This window comes from Pelodiscus sinensis, chromosome 2, assembly GCF_052426305.1.
Source record: "Pelodiscus sinensis isolate ZL-2025 chromosome 2, ASM5242630v1, whole genome shotgun sequence".
Classification (NCBI taxonomy): Eukaryota; Metazoa; Chordata; order Testudines; family Trionychidae; genus Pelodiscus; species Pelodiscus sinensis.
The window spans coordinates 217,179,565-217,198,558 of record NC_143053.1 but is presented as its reverse complement, the minus strand read 5'-3'; the positions used below and the strand labels follow the sequence as shown (position 1 = coordinate 217,198,558).

The window sequence follows — 18,994 nt, the reverse complement described above, 5'->3', positions numbered from 1 at the left end:
CCAGGGAGAGAGAACAACCCCAGCCCTCTCTCACTGTAGCATCTCAGGGACAAGTGAGAAGCACCTCTCCATCCCCATCTCTGGTCCTTTGCTATGATCATTATTCAACATAACTCTCTCCTACCAGTCTCCTCCCTTTTCATTTGATGAGAAATAATCAAATTCCAGTCACGTCCCATTGTTCTGGCACAACAAAATCCTGATCTTGCTTTAAAGTTATGACAAGAGGATGCTGAATACCAAATTTGGTGGTTCTAGCTCTTACTGTTTAGGATAAATTCTTGAACAAACAAACTCAAAGGCAGACAAGCTGACAGATGCACATTTCTAAAAATATACAGTAAAATTATTGCAGGTAAATGGGATAAATACGCCATACTATTAACTCCACGTGACACACAGATTGAAGAGTTTATTTGCCTAATAAAGACTTATTTTAACACTTGCCACCTGAGACAGTGCAAACAAAGCCAAAAGTGGAACTCTGTCACCTTCCAAATGCCTCAAAATACAAATTGAAGATGGCACATTATACAGCAATTCCTCATTTAACACTATAGATGCGTTTCTGAAAATGTTCGTGCTAAGCGAAAATGTGCTATGCGGGGTCAATTTTCCCACTAAAAATACTGGAAAAGGTGGGGGTTGCGTTTCAGGTGGTGGTGTCAAAGTCAATTTTTTGTTGGTGCTGGGTCGTCTGCGACAACATTAGATATCTAGCTACATAAGATAACTAGCACCACAAGTTGCTGCGGTTTATTAAAACACAAAGATAAACGTGAGTGAGCGGAGGTGCGCTGTGACCATGTGTATTCATCCGCTCATGCATACCACTGTTTTCACCAACTTATACCACTGCGCGAAGTAGTCTGCCACTTGGTTATTTTCGTGTTATTTTGGGGACAGTTGTGGTATTCAAAAAACGTTCCCTAAAAAAAATCGTGCTATTGCAAAAAACGTGTTAAGCGGGCACATGTTAAACGAATAATTACTGTTCTACAGAGCCTTAAAAAATGAGGGCAAGAAAAATGGCAGTCTAACATGTCAGCGCACTGCACTTGAAATCAGGACAACATGGCTTCTGTTCCTGACTCTCACATGGATTCACCATGTGACTTGGGCACACAGTAGCAATGGTTTAAAAAAAAAATTTCTTTACAGCTTGTGTGACATCAGGATAGTTGGTCAAACAGGGGAATTTGAATTTCCATAGTGCAGAAGTATCCTTAGGATGCAGGTATTCCGTGTTTGTAAAATCCTTTGAGATTACAGGAATCTAGTTTATTATTATTATTATTATTTATATTGAATTTCAGTGAGTAAAGTACCTTTTCCCATCCAGCTTTTACCATTTTTTTCTCTTAATAAATTGAGTAAGCATTTTGAAAACTAACAGGAGTTCCAGTGGCTGTGAGCACATGTGGCTTATTCATATAGGAGGAAATGGCTGTCCCTGGTAATTACTGAATGTACATTCACTCAACAAAATTCACAATCTACAGAAGTAGTATATATTTTTGAAAAAAGAGGCCCCAAATTTATTTGTAAGTAAAATGGATTTAATCTTGCACTGATGTAAAATAAGAAAAAATGTTGTAATTATTACTTTTATATTTTACGTTATTAAAGTTTATATATTTATCTTACAATGTAAAAGCAACTCAAAGTTGATATGATAATGTCCTTAGATTCATATTTTTATTTTGCAGTCTTCAGAACATCACCAGCATATACAGGGACCCTTATTTCAAAAGGTTGTTCCTCATTTTTGTGCCAAAATAACCCGTTCTGCTAAACAAATTAAGGTGACACAAGTCTTACAAAGAGGGTCAGTTATCAGCTTCAGTTTTTAATTTACTTTACTTTCCATTTTCTGCAATTGCCTTTTAGAAGCCTGACAATTATTATATTGCTTTCGTGTCCCGTCCCCCCCCATTCTTCCCCACCCCTATGATTGTGCCCCTTTCCATTTATTTGGCCATTGATTCCCACTCTCCAAAGTCCCTGCTGTATTTTGAATGGAGTTGGAAGTAACAGAGCTGCCTTTCTTTAAAGGGACACTGTCCAGACTGATGGACCCAAAACGTAACCTATTAATCAATTCAATTTTTGTACTGTCTTGATTATGGGGAATAGATCACTTACTTCCAAAAAACAATTTGTAACATTCCAATAATCCTAACTTGTCAAGAAGGTCTCAATGTCAGTCTTAGGGGGTGTGTGTGTGTGTGTGTGTGTGTGTGTGTGTGTGTGTGTGTGTGTGTGTGTGTGTGTGTGTGTGTGTGTGTGTGTTCCATTCCTTTCAGGGTATCACAATATGCACAAATTTTCACAAGGAGAGAACAGGCAAGCAGAGCAGAAGGAGAACACAATTGTCCATTGTAACAAAACTTGGAAGGTCTAGTCTTCCTCTTTGACAGATCTGTCAGACAACAAATGGATAGTTTGAAAGCATATTGCAAAGTTTCTGTGTTGCATGTCGATGTTTTTCTCTTCGATTTCTGAAGACGGTGCTCAAATTAATCTCTAATGACCTAATCAATTTGTTAGTCTCTAAAGTGTCACAGGACTGCTCATTGTTTTTACAGTTACAAACTAACATGGCTACCCCTGTGAGAAATTAATCTCTGACATCCATGAAGTTACACCAGAGATGAAATTGAGCCTTTTTTAATTTTTGACATCCCCACACAAAATGGCTGGATTGTGGTTTTATGTTTGTGTGGTGTTTGCGTGTGCTAGGAAGAGTTATTTCCTTATTTGTTTTACAAATAGACAGAGTTTTACATATGTACTTCACCAGCATAATGTGCCAGTTTAAAGTTTGAACAGCATATTAAGACTTTAAATGTGAATATAGCACTGTTATATTTGAATCCAAAGAATCTCTTGCATCAGCTTACAATCTTTAAAGTTTTAGGGAAACACATTTGTTCCATAGTTTACAATAAACTGCAGACACCAAACTTCTAACTTAGAAACATCTGTTCTGATCCTAGGCTTGACTCGCCCTCTTTCATTAGCTTGAACTACAGAATTTTTAAACGTAAAAACGAAAAGCAATTGTCTGCCCTGCTCTATTCATTATCCTCTCACAGCATATGGGGCTATTCTCCTCCAAGGCCTTCCTCTTTTTTCTTTTAAAGCAAAACCCATCAAGCCTGGCCTCCTTCACAGCACTCCCCCCCCCCTCTCGCCCCCGCCTCCGCTCCCTTTGTGCCTCGGCCAGGCTGAAAAGAGACGCTTGGGAGACCCAACCTCCTTCTGCGCCTGGAAGCAGTGTGAGATGTTGAGAGACGCTCCCTTCCGCAGGCCACTCAGGCGTCGGTTTCAAGGCTCCTCCCTCCTGGCGAACGGCAGACAGCGGGGCGCCTGGAAACCGGTCGGAGGGAGAGAGGCGAGGGGGAGCGCACTTGAGGGATTGACACAAATGGTCAGGCGGCGGCGGCGGCGGAGGCTGGAGCTGCCGCGGGGAGCCGCGCGCTGCCTCTCGCCAGTCGGCTCTGCGGGGCAGTGAGGAGCGCTGGTGGGGCCGGGAGCGGGGCCGTTTCGGGGTGTCCCCTCCCGCCGCCCTGCCCCCCTTCATGAGTCTCAAGTTTGAGGCGGGCGCAGCAGAGGCAGCAGGCGGCGGCGGGAGCCCGGCTGGGGCGGCAGCAGCGCCGAGGCAGGGGCCGGCGAAGTATGGCTGAGCCGCGGGCAGCCCCGGGCGCGCCCGGGCACCGCCGGGAAGTTCGCGGCGGGCAGACGGCGGCGGGCGGCGGGAGCTGGTGCCTCCGGCTTCTGCTGCTGCTGTGGGCGGAGGCGCCGGTGCTGCCCGCCCGGGGCCAGCCCCAGCAGTACAACGGCGAGCGGGGCATCTCCATCCCGGACCACGGCTACTGCCAGCCCATCTCCATCCCGCTGTGCACGGACATCGCCTACAACCAGACCATCATGCCCAACCTGCTGGGCCACACCAACCAGGAGGACGCGGGGCTGGAGGTGCACCAGTTCTACCCGCTGGTCAAGGTGCAGTGCTCGGCCGAGCTCAAGTTCTTCCTGTGCTCCATGTACGCGCCGGTGTGCACGGTGCTGGAGCAGGCGCTGCCGCCCTGCCGCTCCCTGTGCGAGCGGGCGCGCCTGGGCTGCGAGGCGCTGATGAACAAGTTCGGCTTCCAGTGGCCCGACACGCTGCGCTGCGAGAAGTTCCCGGTGCACGGCGCGGGCGAGCTGTGCGTGGGGCAGAACACCTCGGAGCGCGGCACCCCCACGCCCTCGCTGCTGCCCGAGCTCTGGACCAGCAACCCGCAGCAGCGGGGCGGGGGCGCGGCGGGCGGCGAGCGGGGCGGCCGCTTCGCCTGCCCGCGGGCGCTCAAGGTGCCCTCCTACCTGAACTACCGCTTCCTCGGCGAGAAGGACTGCGGCGCCCCCTGCGAGCCCAGCCGCCTCTACGGCCTCATGTACTTCGGGCCCGAGGAGCTGCGCTTCTCCCGCACCTGGATCGGCATCTGGTCGGTGCTGTGCTGCGCCTCCACCCTCTTCACCGTGCTCACCTACCTGGTGGACATGAAGCGCTTCAGCTACCCAGAGCGGCCCATCATCTTCCTGTCGGGCTGCTACACGGCGGTGGCCGTGGCCTACATCGCTGGCTTCCTGCTGGAGGAGCGGGTGGTCTGCAACGAGCGCTTCGCCGAGGACGGTGCCCGCACGGTGGCGCAGGGCACCAAGCGGGAGGGCTGCACCATCCTCTTCATGATGCTCTACTTCTTTGGCATGGCCAGCTCCATCTGGTGGGTCATCCTCTCTCTCACCTGGTTTCTGGCTGCCGGCATGAAGTGGGGCCACGAGGCCATCGAGGCCAACTCGCAGTACTTCCACTTGGCCGCCTGGGCTGTGCCTGCCATCAAGACCATCACCATCCTGGCCCTGGGGCAGGTGGACGGTGACGTGCTCAGCGGCGTCTGCTTCGTGGGCATCAACAATGTGGACGCCCTGCGTGGCTTCGTGCTGGCCCCGTTGTTTGTGTACCTGTTCATCGGCACCTCCTTCCTGCTGGCTGGCTTTGTCTCCCTCTTCAGGATCAGGACCATCATGAAGCACGATGGCACCAAGACCGAGAAGCTGGAGAAGCTGATGGTGAGGATAGGAGTCTTCAGTGTCCTCTACACCGTGCCTGCCACTATAGTCATCGCCTGCTATTTTTATGAGCAAGCTTTTAGGGAACAGTGGGAAAGGAGCTGGGTTGCCCAGAGCTGTAAGAGCTATGCCATCCCTTGCCCTAATAACCACAGCAGCCACCACCATCCACCCATGAGCCCTGACTTCACTGTCTTCATGATCAAATATCTCATGACCTTAATTGTGGGCATCACCTCTGGCTTCTGGATCTGGTCGGGGAAAACACTCAATTCCTGGAGGAAGTTCTATACCAGGCTTACCAACAGCAAGCAAGGGGAAACCACAGTGTAAAATCCCACCAGACTGAGAGACACCCACCATCCCAGCCAGAGAATGTGGAGGAGTGGGGGAGGGGGTCAAGGAGGTGGGGAGAGAGGCTGTCAGACATCCACTCCTGGCAAACTTTCCAGACTGCTAACCATTACTCTAGCCTGCGGAGAAGTGAGAAAAATGACGCAGGTAGAGAAACTCCTGAGATTGAACAGTCTTTGCTTCCTGTCAGGACTGAACATTGTGTGTAGTTGGGGAAAGGGTTGTAAATAGCCTCTGTAAGATTTTGTAAGTATATTTGTATTTGTAAATTACAAAGAACTCTCGCTTTTTTTATTTTTAGGACATTTTAACTCATTTGCAGATTTTCCCCACTCTTTTTAACTGACATTGGATTTTATTTTTTATTTTAGTACATGATTGAAAAATAAAAGCAACCAAAACAAACCCCTCCTCTCATCCCAGCACAGGTTTTGTAAGGATTTTGCTTGGAATTCAGTTGCATTAACAGAATGGTCTCCATTGAGACTGCTGTAACTCTTTAAGGTTCCTCCTGACACAGGCTGGACCCTGATTCCAGCCAGCCTAAAAGATGGGTGGTAATGGGGAGGGACATAGACACATGACTTGATCCCTGCCCATGCACCATGTACCTGGTGCATAAAAGGGGGGGATCTTACTGACTGTATCCTGAGGGGATGGAGGAGCAAGTAGTTCAACCTCACTTCTGGTGGTGGAGGAAGATGGTCTGAGCCCTGTTGCCCAAAACCAGAGGAGTATAGTCCTTGTCATCTATACCCAAGGAGATATTATTCCAGTCACCTAACCATGGAAGGAACAATCTCCTCAAATCAGCCCAAAGGTGCCTGAGCTCAGGCAGAGCAGCACACTAAACATTTCTTAGTGTTAAGTTTAGGGACTGGCAGCTTTCTGCTTTTTAAAATAATTAACTATACCATGTGTTTTAAAAAGAAATGTGTTCTGTTAGTGGTCAGGAGCGGAAGTCTAATACCAGCTGCACCTGTAATATGTCTGATGGCTTAAGAGAGATAAGGGTATAGATCACAACCTTCCTTTTTAATTAACTGAATTATTTTTTTAATGGCCAGCCCAAGAGATGATTGATCTGGCTAACCTTTTCTCACAAATGGGATTATTAGTTTCACAGTGTGTGGAGGGAAGGAAGACTGAGACTAGTTATAAATCTTAATTGGTGTGTGTTCAGTTCCTTGGCTATATGCTTCTTTGATGGGTCAGCTAGTGTGTGGCATGACATTGGTTCTTCTGTCAATGGAACTGTTGAGGGAGAACTACCTGGAAGGTTTTGTTGAGGTACTGATATTTACTTAGATTAACACATTGCTCAGTATAATCAGGTTTGGGAAATATAAGATCAGTATAAAGAGATTAATTATAATTACATGCTTTTTAATTAAATCTATAAATTGACTTTTTAGTTTGGAAATATTTAAAATGTAAAAATGCCCCTGTATTGTAATGCTTCATTATCTACACATTGTGAGGGAGGAATGAAAAATAACAAGGACCAAAAAAAAAAAAAAAGAAAAAAAAAAGAGGCAAAAAATACTTAACCTAATGGAATATGAGACATTAAGGAAACTCTGATGTCCTTTATAGTACCATAATTATATTGCTTACTGTGAAACATGTGTGCAGTATGTCTACTATCTTTAAACAGATGTATTTTCCTGGGTGTTTAAGAGGTTTAAACAAGGCACAGCAAATGTTACGCTTCACAGATGCATTTTAATATTTAGTACTCTGTATGAAAAACAGCAGAATGCTTCTCTCTCCTGATTGTATTTTTTAAAAGTTTTATATAACAAGCGTCTGTATTTAGGTTCACAAATGTTATCTCTGGCTTCCATACCCTGAAATGCAAGGTATGTGAATTTGATATTCATTTCTTTCTTTCATTATCACAAGATCATCTATATTTATAGAGGAATAGAAATTTATATATATTAAATACCATATTTTTAATTTCTCTTAAATAAATTGAGGTTTTGTACAAAATTATTCTGTCCTTTTACATATATACTGTATTAATTATTTTTATATATTACCAGGTATGGGATTGTGTAGTTTTTGTTTGTTTTTTTAACTACATTCACAACACAAGCTAGAATTCAGTGTAGGAATGCATTATGCAGCTTGTTTTATATGTCTAGGCCATTCCAGATTAATCCTTCAAAAGAACTCATGTATACTCTTCAAGATTCTTGATAGGATATGGTTGATGGTGTGAAATCCAAGAAGAGATCTGCTATGTGGCAGGAGAAGAAAGAAGCTTGCAGATTTCTTTCTTTTGGCAAAGGAGAGGTTAAGTTGGAAAACCCTTTCTTCTATATTTGCTATTATAAAAATTAGCCAGTTTCTTACTGCCAGAACAACATTCAAGCTATGTTTATCAAATATAAACAATTGTCTTTCTCAGAATATTTTAGTGTGCAGTCCTTTTAGTTTTCTTGGAAACTTGACTGTTTAGTTAAACCAGAGCTGTAAAATATGTACATGAAAATAGTTCCATTAGATTTTTTAAAAATTACATGCATTCTAAGCTATTTTTATCCCAAACATTTTTTATATTGTCCAATGTGCCTCTTTATAGGTTTGTATTTAGTAGGCATACTTGAATAACAGATTTTTGTTTCTGATGCTTTCCACTATTACGATGTGACATTGTGTTTTATTATACAGAATTGTAGGGGATACAAATTGTTTATTAGAAAATCAAGCACAAATTAACATGTAGTATGAAGAAAACAGAAGCAAAAAGCTGCCCTTATAGACATGACAGCAGAATTTAACAATAGGGCTTTTAATTTTAGCAAAAACGTAATGTTCATGTTCTTAAATATTGTCTTTTCTAAAAAATTCTTGATTCTACCAATTTAAGTTGTACTACTTAGTGTTCAGATCTAATGGTATAAACCACAAACCATTCAGCTTCATTTGAAATGCAAACCCTTTATGGTCAGATGAATAATTGCAGCATTAGAGACATTTTAACTGGTTATCTTGAAACTGAATACTTGTTTATTCATTTATGCACTACAAAAAGAACATTAGGGTTATAATAATTTTTGTATTTAATAAAGGAATTGTAGTTTCTCTACAAAGTAAAATTTTGCTAGTCTACACATTTCCAGTCTGCACACTTTATAATATTTACTTCCAAGTTTTAAATTTAGGGTGTTTTATTTTGCTCAGTTTTCATTATCTTTACAAAGTATACTACATTATATCATAAAATTAAATCGTTGGAGCAAACTCCATCTTATTAATGCATCACTTTTGTTTTTGTTGTTTGTTCATTTGCATACTAATTTGCAAAATTCAGTAATTTTCCAATAGATTACATAGTCATTAGTGGGTGTTGTTATAGTGCACAGCGTTCTTGCATTTTTATTTTATATATTTTTATTTGTCTACATTTTTCAAATTCACCTATCGTGGGTTTTAGGCCTTTTTTTGCAAAAGTCAAGACTAAGTAGAAAAAAGAACTATGAAGGTGCCTTCTTTTCGGCATATTAAAATAGTTTATGCTTCACCATAGTAAGAAGTTCCAAACGTATTCAGTGTTCCATAGCTCAAGGGAATAGAGGTAGACATAAGATCACTGACAGTGCTATGTATACTTGGCGTACCATATTTATGAGCAGGCTGTATTATAGTATAAAAACAATGTTGCAAAATTCTACGTTGTGTCTTACACAGAAGAAAATATAAGAAAAGCTTTGATATGACAACACTTGACTGACAGACTAAAAATATTTGTAAAAGGTATTCTTAAATCAAACGCTATGTTCTTTCATTTAGAATGCTGTTGATCTGAAATGAGCAGGCATATATAAATAAACCTGTTCCTCTAGCTATACTCTATAGAGGGCAATATCATGATAGCCTGGAGAACTGTGGATGCTGAGCTAGAGTTCATTCCTCTATAACAGTAGCACTGTTTGTAAAGTAGCACATTTGCCTTGTAGTTAAATAATTTGCAGTTTCCCTAAAAATCTTATTTTTCAGGCTTTTAACTTGCTCACTTTATCTCCAAAACTGTCAATTTATGAGAATACTTTAAATGGCTAATTTCTAAAAAGTGAAATTCTGCATTCTAATATACCTAACTTAATATGGGTGGTACACTTCCAGGCATCCCCAGCTCAATAGCTGCTATCACGTACACATGCAATTAAAGATTATTTCCATGTAAATGATGGAAGGAACCCCCCAAACTTATTTTATAGTATGGCCTTTTGACTTGGAAACTGAGGTAAGGCTGTTAGTTCATCCTGCACTCACCCTCTAGTGCCCAGACAATATAATTACAGTATTCTTGGTGGCTAACACCACATGCTAAGATCTTTGCACTACCTAAACAGGACAATGTAACAATACAATCCAGCCTCAGCTGTTAATATCTCATTTTTTAAATAGTACAAACCTAACTGAATCTTTATTATTTGTACCATAACGGAACCCAGCACCTCCAATGTGGATTTGAAGGCCCTTTTGTGGTGAGTGTTCTGCAAACATAGACAGGTATGGGCTCTGTTACTAGAAGTTCATGGTCTAAAGCATCTCTCCTGCAAATGCTTTTTTACATTAGATTCTGTGACTTCTTCTATCTTCTACTCTTTTAGTACTGATATACAATATCCCTAATCTCAGTCTATCTGAAATACAGTTCACCAGATCAGTTTGCAGGAAATAAAATAATCCACATAAGAGAGGGAAGGACAGAGTTCTTTCTGTCTCAAAGACTGAAACCTCTGATACCCTAAAAATATTTACAGTGCAGAGGAGTGACAAGAGTAACATGTTTTCTAAAGTTCAGCAGTTTTAGTATGTCAACGTTGTTTTAAAAATGAGCAAAGAGATAAAGAAAACAAAATCTGATGACTTAATGGGTGGAGGCATTGTTTTTAAAGACATCTTATTAACATGGTGCTAGCAAATTACAAAGTCAGTGGGAGTTTAGGGGGGTTAGCACTTCAAGAGACTGGGGCCTTGATATTTATCTTGGGCACAAAATGTCTTGGAGTAAGCTCAATCACTGCCAGATCAGACCAAATAATAATGACAAGAGTGTCTTGTAAGTAAACAAAGAATAATATCACTTAATTTCATGCAACTGTAAATTGAAATTTACACTGCTTACTTAAAGCTGTGTCAGTTGACAAGGTAATGTTAAATCATCATTAAAAGCTATCAAGTTACAAGTTAAGTGGCAACATAGTTGTATGATTATTAGTAAGCAAGATTACAAGTAAAGATCTCAATAAACTAGTAAACAACTAGGTCTCAAAAAATATAATAAGGCAATAAATCACAGATAAAAAGAAAAAGTAACATTTTGATAATTTCATTGTAGCCAATATTTTTAATTCTATAATAGAAAACATTACTATTTTGTAATCCAGGCCTCAACATAATATTGAAATTAATTTTCCAGTGCTACCACAGTATGGCTTTACCCTCAGACCACGGCTTGCCCCTGTATTTCATTCAAATCAACAGTATGAGTAAATAAACTATGGTCTCGTACCCTGATCAGACAGCCCTTCATGAAGCTCCATATACACTCACCAACATCACATATAGAGAATTAATGCAATTTTATAATAGTTCTGTCATCATCATTATAAAATTTGCACTCAGAAAACCCATAATATGTGCATTTAGTTTCTATCCGCTAATCAGATGGGGGGTTTCCAAAATACTTTAAGGTTTGGTTGCAATAAGAAGTGAACAGCATAATAGTCTGTTACTGTAATTTCCTTTTGTGTATCTTTGTCATAATCATTACAATATCATTTAGAATTTGTCTTTTCATTTTAATAGAATTAATGTTAAAGAACTCCCATTGCCAGCTAGCAAGAGAAATATTTCATCGTGGAAGACCTTTTATGGTAATTTGACCAATCTGATTGCCCTAAGCAGTTGAACTAAAATTAGCTGTCTGCAGTAAATAGTTACATTGATGATGATTATGATGATTAACAGCAATGACAAATAAGCCTGTAAAACTCCTTCATACTTTGATAGTATTACAAATCATGTGAACTTTGCTCATGCTACCATGTCAGGTTCTCTTGGTATGACAGCCTGAGTTTTCTTTCCAACGCTATTATAGTTTTATTAAAACAAACCATACATATACAAAGAAAATTAGAAAAGGATATCATTTTATTGAAGGGGCTGCTGATGAACACGCCACAAGATGAACTCAAGTAGTCAAAAATCCTAAACCTGGTAGACCTTATATTTTGTTACTACATATTTCTTGCTTTTAAAATAGAATATACAGTTAGGACATTGAACTCTATAACTATTTACATTCTAAATTGCATGTCTGTATGTTAGTCACAATACCATCTTAAATAGACTAATATATTAGTGATGGTAATATAACGAGTGGTAACAACACCCCTTTGATATTTTCCATCAGTTTGTTCATATGAGTTAACATTTTGTTACAAGTTATTACTTATTCACCTCTACCAATGTTCACAGTGCTGTACAAACCTAAATATCCTAGAGTTTAGTCTACTTTAAACAGACAAGACCAAAGCTATCTTTCCTGACACAGTACACATAACTAATTCATTGAGTGTTGCTGCATTCTGGGGGATGAAAGACTGACACCTTCTCTCAGAGAGCTCCACAAATCTTTGTCTGGTAGAAACTATACAGAATATACACTACATTAGCATTTTTCCTTGGCTGCCCTAGTTATACACTTCCACCCTCCCCCGTCCCCACCTAGGTTAGAGGGCTCTCTTAACTTCTTGTAAGCACTGCATTTCATAGAGGGCATTTGCAAGACATTTGTCCCACCACAACAGCCCTGACAGATTGTCTGTTGCCCAGAGACTAAATTCTTCTATTTCATATACCTGGGAAACCCCAACTTTGACTGCAATGGAGGTTGAACTTGCGTAGCTAATGGCAGAAAATGGCCTTTGTAAGCTACCAGGAGGTGGAGTAATTTTGCAGTATCCATTAAAAATCATGGAGGGAAAGTAAGTTGAGGAGAAGGGAAGTTGTTTGGCACTTCGGCTACGTCTAGACTGCAGGCTTCTTTCGGAAGAAGCTTTTCTGGAAGAGATCTTCCAAAAAAACTTCTTCCGAAAGAGAGCGACTACACTTCGAAAGCACAATGAAAAAACTATCTGCTTTTTTGACAGATAGCATTCACACTGAATGGATGCTATCTCACATATAAGCTGTGATTACTAGGGGTGGAATGGCCACCAGGGCACCTGTGCTTTTTCGTCTTTCCTCTTCTTGCGAAAGAACTCCCTCTTCCCTGTCCACACAAACTTTTTTCTGAAAGAGCTATTTTGAAAAAAGGCTTCTTCCCTTAGAAAGAGGTTTACCAATGTCGGAAAAACCCCTCGGTTCTTTCAATTTTTTTTCAAAAGAATGCAATTGCAGTGTGGACATAATTTAAGTTTTTCAGAAAAACCGCCATTTTTCAGAAAAAAACTCTGTAGTGTAGACATATCCTTCTAGTTGAATTAGTATGGAAGATAAGCGACTTCTGCTCTAAAAATTAAATTGTTTGACAGCTCCTGTCACTCATGACACATGATTTTTAAAAACAAATACCTCCCAGAAAGAGCTTGTGTTAATACTAATCAGAGTAGTATGAGCAAATAGGATTAGCCACTTGCTCAGACACAAATAGGACTAGATATTATTGATAAAGCAGCTCTCTGATTAAAGATTAAGAGGAAAGAAAAGTGAACATAACTATAAAATTGTGTCCTTAGGAAACATGGGAGTGTTTTGTCTATAATCTAAAACAGCAAAAGCCTGGGAACTCTAAGGTATTCAGGAGCCTAACTCAAATTAGAATCAATGGGCCTGCCACACTTCATTGAAATCAGTGAGGAGTAGACTTCTAAATATATTTGAGAATCTGGATCAAAATGACTATGGATTGACCTTTCAAAAGTGCTTAAGTGATTTATGAACACAACTCCCATTGAAACGCACTGGGACTTGTAATCTTAAACTGCTGAGGTAGTTTGAAAATCCTACTCTATTTTTCTTTCAAGATAAACTGAGCTGCATTTCTACTAACTACAGTGAACTGTTAAAGATACTACATATCTTGGTAGATGTACAATTTTCACATAAATACAACATAAAAATATTGAAAATAATCCCTCTTTGACTTAATTGTAAGGATTTGTAATTCTCCTACTGGAGCAGATGGTATCAACTGTCTAAGCCCTCTGAGAAATACAGCTCCTATTTCTGGGGTTGGTGACTCCATAGACTGTTGCAGAAGCAACAAGTAGGCACAATTTTGTGACAGGCCCTTAGTTTACTTGTAAATACATCTATCTGTATTTTTAGAGCAACACATTTATTTGAGCCCAATTCTGAGAGGTGGTGAAGGTCCTCAAATCCAGTTGGAGATTATGCCCTTACTTAATTAAGATCTTAAGCAGTGTTTTGGGTTAAAAAACATTAATTATCGAAGCAAAGTTTGTTTCAGGCTATTGAAATTCAGAGATAGGAAGCGTGCATAGCACCTAAAGCGAAGTGTGAGATCCTCACAAACTTGAAGGTTCAGGCTTTGACATTTACGGAGATTAGTTTCTGTTTAAAACTCCCGTTCTTCTTCTCATCTGCTCTGCTTGCACTGCTAAAAAGAGCAAATGCCACCAGACTTGGGAAGAGGGGATCCGCAGCTCCCCGGTTTGCTTGTCTTCACAGCAGAAGCCCCTCACAGGAACTCATGCCTCATGATAGGTCTCCCATGCCTGGCAAAAGGAGGAGTCAGAGGAGCAGGTATTTGAGGTATTTTTGTTTCCAAGCACAGCAGAGGAGAAATCTTGGTAGCGAATACCAGCTCATGCCACTAACTCTTACTTCAAGCCTCCTGGTCTTCCAGTGAAGGGGACAAGTTAATGATCAGCAAAAGAGCTCTGTTAGCAGGTGGGAGAGGGGAATATGAGGAGTACTGGGGAAAAACAGCTCTCGTGTGTTACAACCCCAAGATATGTAGGAGTTCAGCCTGTTTTCCCCTAGGGATGCAAAAATTTTAAAAAACACAAAGCGTGTAACTGATTGAAATTCAATCAGTCATATGGTTAAATGTTCTGCGGGATGCTAGCACTGTGGGCTCTGGGCAGCGCCAGACCCATGGGCTCCCGGCCACTGTCAGATCCATGGTCTCCTGATGGAGGCCAGGAGTTTAACTGGTAAGTTTAACTGATAAGCTAAAGCTTATGGAGTAATTGGTTAACCAGTTAAACTCTTACATCCCTATTTCCCACAGAGCACAGTGCTTTGAGGTCCCCATGTCACATTCTCTATCTTGAGATTAGAAATCCATGCCTCTCAAGAGAAAATGGTAAGGAAACTGTGAGGTGAGCTTGGCGAGTTTCTAGCTAGTATTTCCATAGGAGTGGGCAATTGGCCCCCTTGTTGTAAGTATCTCTTGCATGGGGTGAAATCTAGACTATATTGCAGTTAATAATAAAGCACCAGTTGTCTTCAGTAGGGTCAGGATTCACCCTACAACTTTTTAAAATGCTTCAAAATGAATTTTGAAGTTTAAAAAGTATGGGTAAAGTCAAAGGTAACTTACTTCTCTTGAGAAAACAGAGCCCAGTGACAGTTTATTTCATTAAGCCCTAAAAGCATTTCTAATGTTACTCAGGTCCAATTTATTGAGAGTACATCATGGGTGCCTTCCAGTGGCAGATAATTTATCTAAGAATCTGGCAGTGTTCAGTATGTCTCTCATCCCACTCTCCTACAAAAAATGTTCAGAGATTAGTTCCTCTGAAATTTTGTCTGTGATAATAAATGTTAAATAGTACCAAGTAGTAGTAACAATTTAGTTATTTCCGGTTCATAGTTTTCTAAAGCAAAGCTGTCCAACATATTTAAAGTGAGGCTACTTTTGTCCTTTACTACATACTGTTGATCATAAAGTACAGAAAGTCTCAGAAAGTACAGTGTCATTGTGTATTTTTTTCCAGTTCTGTGTTTTCAAAAAAGTGTATTTTATACACTTTCAAAGCTGATTTTTCCTCTCCACCAACCTCCTTCCAGTTCTGCAAACAGCCTTGCTTTGCAGTCAGTAACAAGACATGTTGATTTCATGAAGTCAGTTTGGAAACTGGGATAAAGTCAACATTACTTGTGAAATCAGTTCCTTATGGTGACGCCCATTTAAAACATTCACAGGAATTGATTCAGCCTCCAGGTGTTGCCCAAATGTTATGCTAGAATCCTTAGTGTAAATTCAGTGTGAAGACCTAATATAATTAAACTAAAAAAGGGGATTGCTGGTGACTTCAAGAGGAGCTACATCAGCCACAGCATGACTGGAAATATACACAAGTCTTTTTTATTAAGCATAATTAAAATACAAAAAAACAAAAAATAGCCAAAATTAACTAAAAATATTACTCTTCAATTTGAGTAATAGCATTGTATGCTGGCTGTGTTGATGTGACATTCTTAAATGCAGCCAAGTTGTAGAGAGCAAGAATAGGGCCAGATTCTATGTGTTGCTGAGTGCCCTCAATTCCCATTGACTTCAACAGGACTCACAGGAGCTTTGCAATTCATCTTACCAATATTGGCAACCCCAAATGTTCAAAAATCTAGAGTAAGGTTCACCAAAAATCACAAGTTTGTCTTGAAAATCATGAGATGTGGGTTTCTTTTAATTTGCCTTCTGCTTTTTGAGTCTTTAGGGCAGTGGTGGGCAATCTGGCCCATGGGCCACACGCAGTACCCATCAGGGTAAACCACTGGTGGGCCACAAGACAATTTGTTTACACTGAGCATATGCAGGCACAGCCCTTAGCAGGCCCAATGGCTGCAGTTCACTGCTCCCAACTAATGGGAGCTGCAGAAAGGACCGTCCAATATGGCCCTGCAGCCCTCCTCTTCCTGCAGCTCCCATTGGCTGGGAATGGTGAGCCACAACCAATGGGAGCTGTGGGGGTGGGGGGGGGGAGGAGGGGAGCAGCCTGCAGACACTCAATATAAACACAGAGGCTATGTATAGACTGGCATGATTTTCCGCAAATGCTTTTAACGGAAAAGTTTTTCCGTTAAAAGCATTTGCGGCAAAGAACATCTAGATTGGTACGGACACTTTTCCACAAAAGCACTTTTTGCGGAAAAGCGTCCGTGCCAATCTAGTCGCAGTTTTGCACAAGAAAGCCCCACAACCCTAATTCCTTGCCTCTGATAAAAGTGGCTCGCTATTGAATGGCAGGTAAAATAACTTTAACAGAAGGATGCCTTTGAAGTCCACTTGGTTCCCATCATTGTGTTTTACCTAACATATGTCTAATGAATGTGCTTGCTATCATAACTGACAGCAATGTCCTGCTCCTCATGGCATTCCCAGACCTTTGGCTCACTTTTAAAGCCAACAACAACAAAAAATCATTGCTAAGTTTCCTTATGGCTCAACTAGAATGTGAAGAGTTTCCAAACTGAAACACCACATCCCTGTTTGCAACACACCTGGAGTATGATCACAATTGGATTGAAATTGAAGACTGTTTTGCCAATGACTTCAAAGTGAGCTGAGAAAGGCCTACTGTAGCAAACCTCCATTTTCTGTTTACATGCTGGTACCTCCTCCTACTCTGATCAGCTTTTTAGGCACAAAAAAGTAAGCTGCCAAAATTTTATTTTTCTTAGGTGCATATTTTTCCATACTAGTGACCTTGATCCTAAGGCTTACTACTCACCCCTTTGGTATAACAACTGTCTTCTTAATCTGCTTATAGCTCATCCCTTTTGGTATCTCTGGCTGACTGTGAGACTTCCCTTCTTTTTGACCCCAACTGATGATCTGCTCAATTTGACAATTAATAGTACTGTGGTTCCGTACCTTTTTCATACCATGACCAGCTAACCCATTCACAAACTTTTGGCAGAGTGGTAACATTTGCATATTTGTATATTCATAGTGCAAATAGTGAATTTGCAAATATGCAGATAAAATGTTGCCTGGCCAACTAGCTCCAACCCAGCTCCTTGATCCCACTTAATCCTCCTTGATCCCCAGTGCCTAACAGCTTTTGACCTGCATCCCTATGCTTCATGCCCTTTGACCCTTTAACCTCTGATCCTCCCATCCTGGGCTAACACCCTCTTGCCCCGTGACCCCATCACGCCCTCACTCAACACCCCTTTGCCCCCACCTCACCTCTACACTCCCCAGAAAGAGGCTACCCCCCTAGGGAGTGCAGCCATTACTGCCACATGGGCAGAGGGGGCAGCTGTAGGCAGTCCATGCGCTCTCACCTCCTTCACACCCCCTCCTTCCTCATGCATTCACCCCATGGGTAGAGAGAACATTGAGTCCCAGCCAGGCTGTCATTAACTGAGGGGGAGGAGGGAGGAGCGTGCCTCCTACTCCACCTCTTCCTGCAGCTGCCTCAGCCCCAGCACCGCCACTGGCAAATTCAGTCATGCTGATGGTGGGGAGAGCAGGGAGCCATGGCTGCCAGAGCTGAGCCACCATCAGCAACCAGCTTGAGCTCTGGCAGCCACTGCTGCCCAGTAGCCAGCGGTTTACGTACCGGTGGTTGGGAACCACTGTAATAGTACATCAGCCATGAATGCTTGGCCAATTCAGAGGGGTTTTTGTTTTGTTTCCTAAGTCTTCAGGAAATAGGAAGGTGCGGAGAGGGAAAGAGAGGGTATGTCTACACTACCCTCCTATTTCGAAATAGGAGGGTAATGTAGGCATACCGCAATTGCAAATGAAGCCCGGGATTTGAATTTCCCGGGCTTCATTTGCATAAGCGGGGCGCCGCCATTTTTAAATCCCTGCTGGTTCGAACCCTGTGCCGCGCGGCTACACGCGGCACGAACTAGGTAGTTCGAACTAGGGTCCTAGTTCGAACTACCGTTACTCCTCATTCCACGAGGAGTAATGGTAGTTCGAACTAGGAAGTCTAGTTCGAACTACCTAGTTTGTGCCGCTTGTAGCCACGCGGCACGGGGTTCCAACCAGCGGGGATTTAAAAATGGCGGCGCCCCGCTTATGCAAATGAAGCCCGGGAAATTCAAATCCTGGGCTTCATTTGCAATTGCGGTATGCCTACATTACCCCGCTAGTTCAAACTAGCGGGGTAGTGTAGATATACCCAGAGTGAGTTCACAGACCTGAGAGATGGGTCAGAAATTGGGGGAAGAAGGGGAGCATGGGCTGTAATAGCAGGGTTAAAGGAGAAAAAAAGGCAGAATGTGGGGGAGGGGCAGAAATCAAATCAGTATCTTAGTTGGCTACAAATGCAAGAAGTATGGTGAATAAGCAGGAAGAACGTGAAATGCTAGTAAATAAACACAACTATGACAGTTGGTATCACAGAGACTTGGAGGGATAATACACATGATTAGAATATAGGTACAGAAGGGTACAGCTTGCTCAAGAAGGATTGGCAGGGGAAAAAAGAGATAAGTTATTGCCTTATATATTAAAATGTATATCCTTGGACTGAGGTTGAGAGGGACATAGGAGACAGACTTGTTGAGAGTG

The 18,994-nt window shown here is 41.7% G+C and overlaps 1 protein-coding gene across 1 annotated transcript; it reads left to right on the top strand.

The window, feature by feature from the left end:
* Positions 1-2,895: 2,895 nt before the first annotated feature.
* On the top strand, positions 2,896-8,739 carry FZD1 (frizzled class receptor 1). The gene has a single exon (XM_014569258.3). The coding sequence runs from the start codon at positions 3,682-3,684 to the stop codon at positions 5,446-5,448; it is 1,767 nt and encodes a 588-aa protein (XP_014424744.2). The 5' UTR covers positions 2,896-3,681; the 3' UTR covers positions 5,449-8,739.
* The last annotated feature ends 10,255 nt before the right edge of the window (positions 8,740-18,994 follow it).

What these genes read in the sequence shown, in the direction of transcription:
- FZD1 (XM_014569258.3), top strand. Translation starts at nt 3,682, where the DNA reads ATGGCTGAGCCGCGGGCAGCCCCGGGCGCGCCCGGGCACCGCCGGGAA.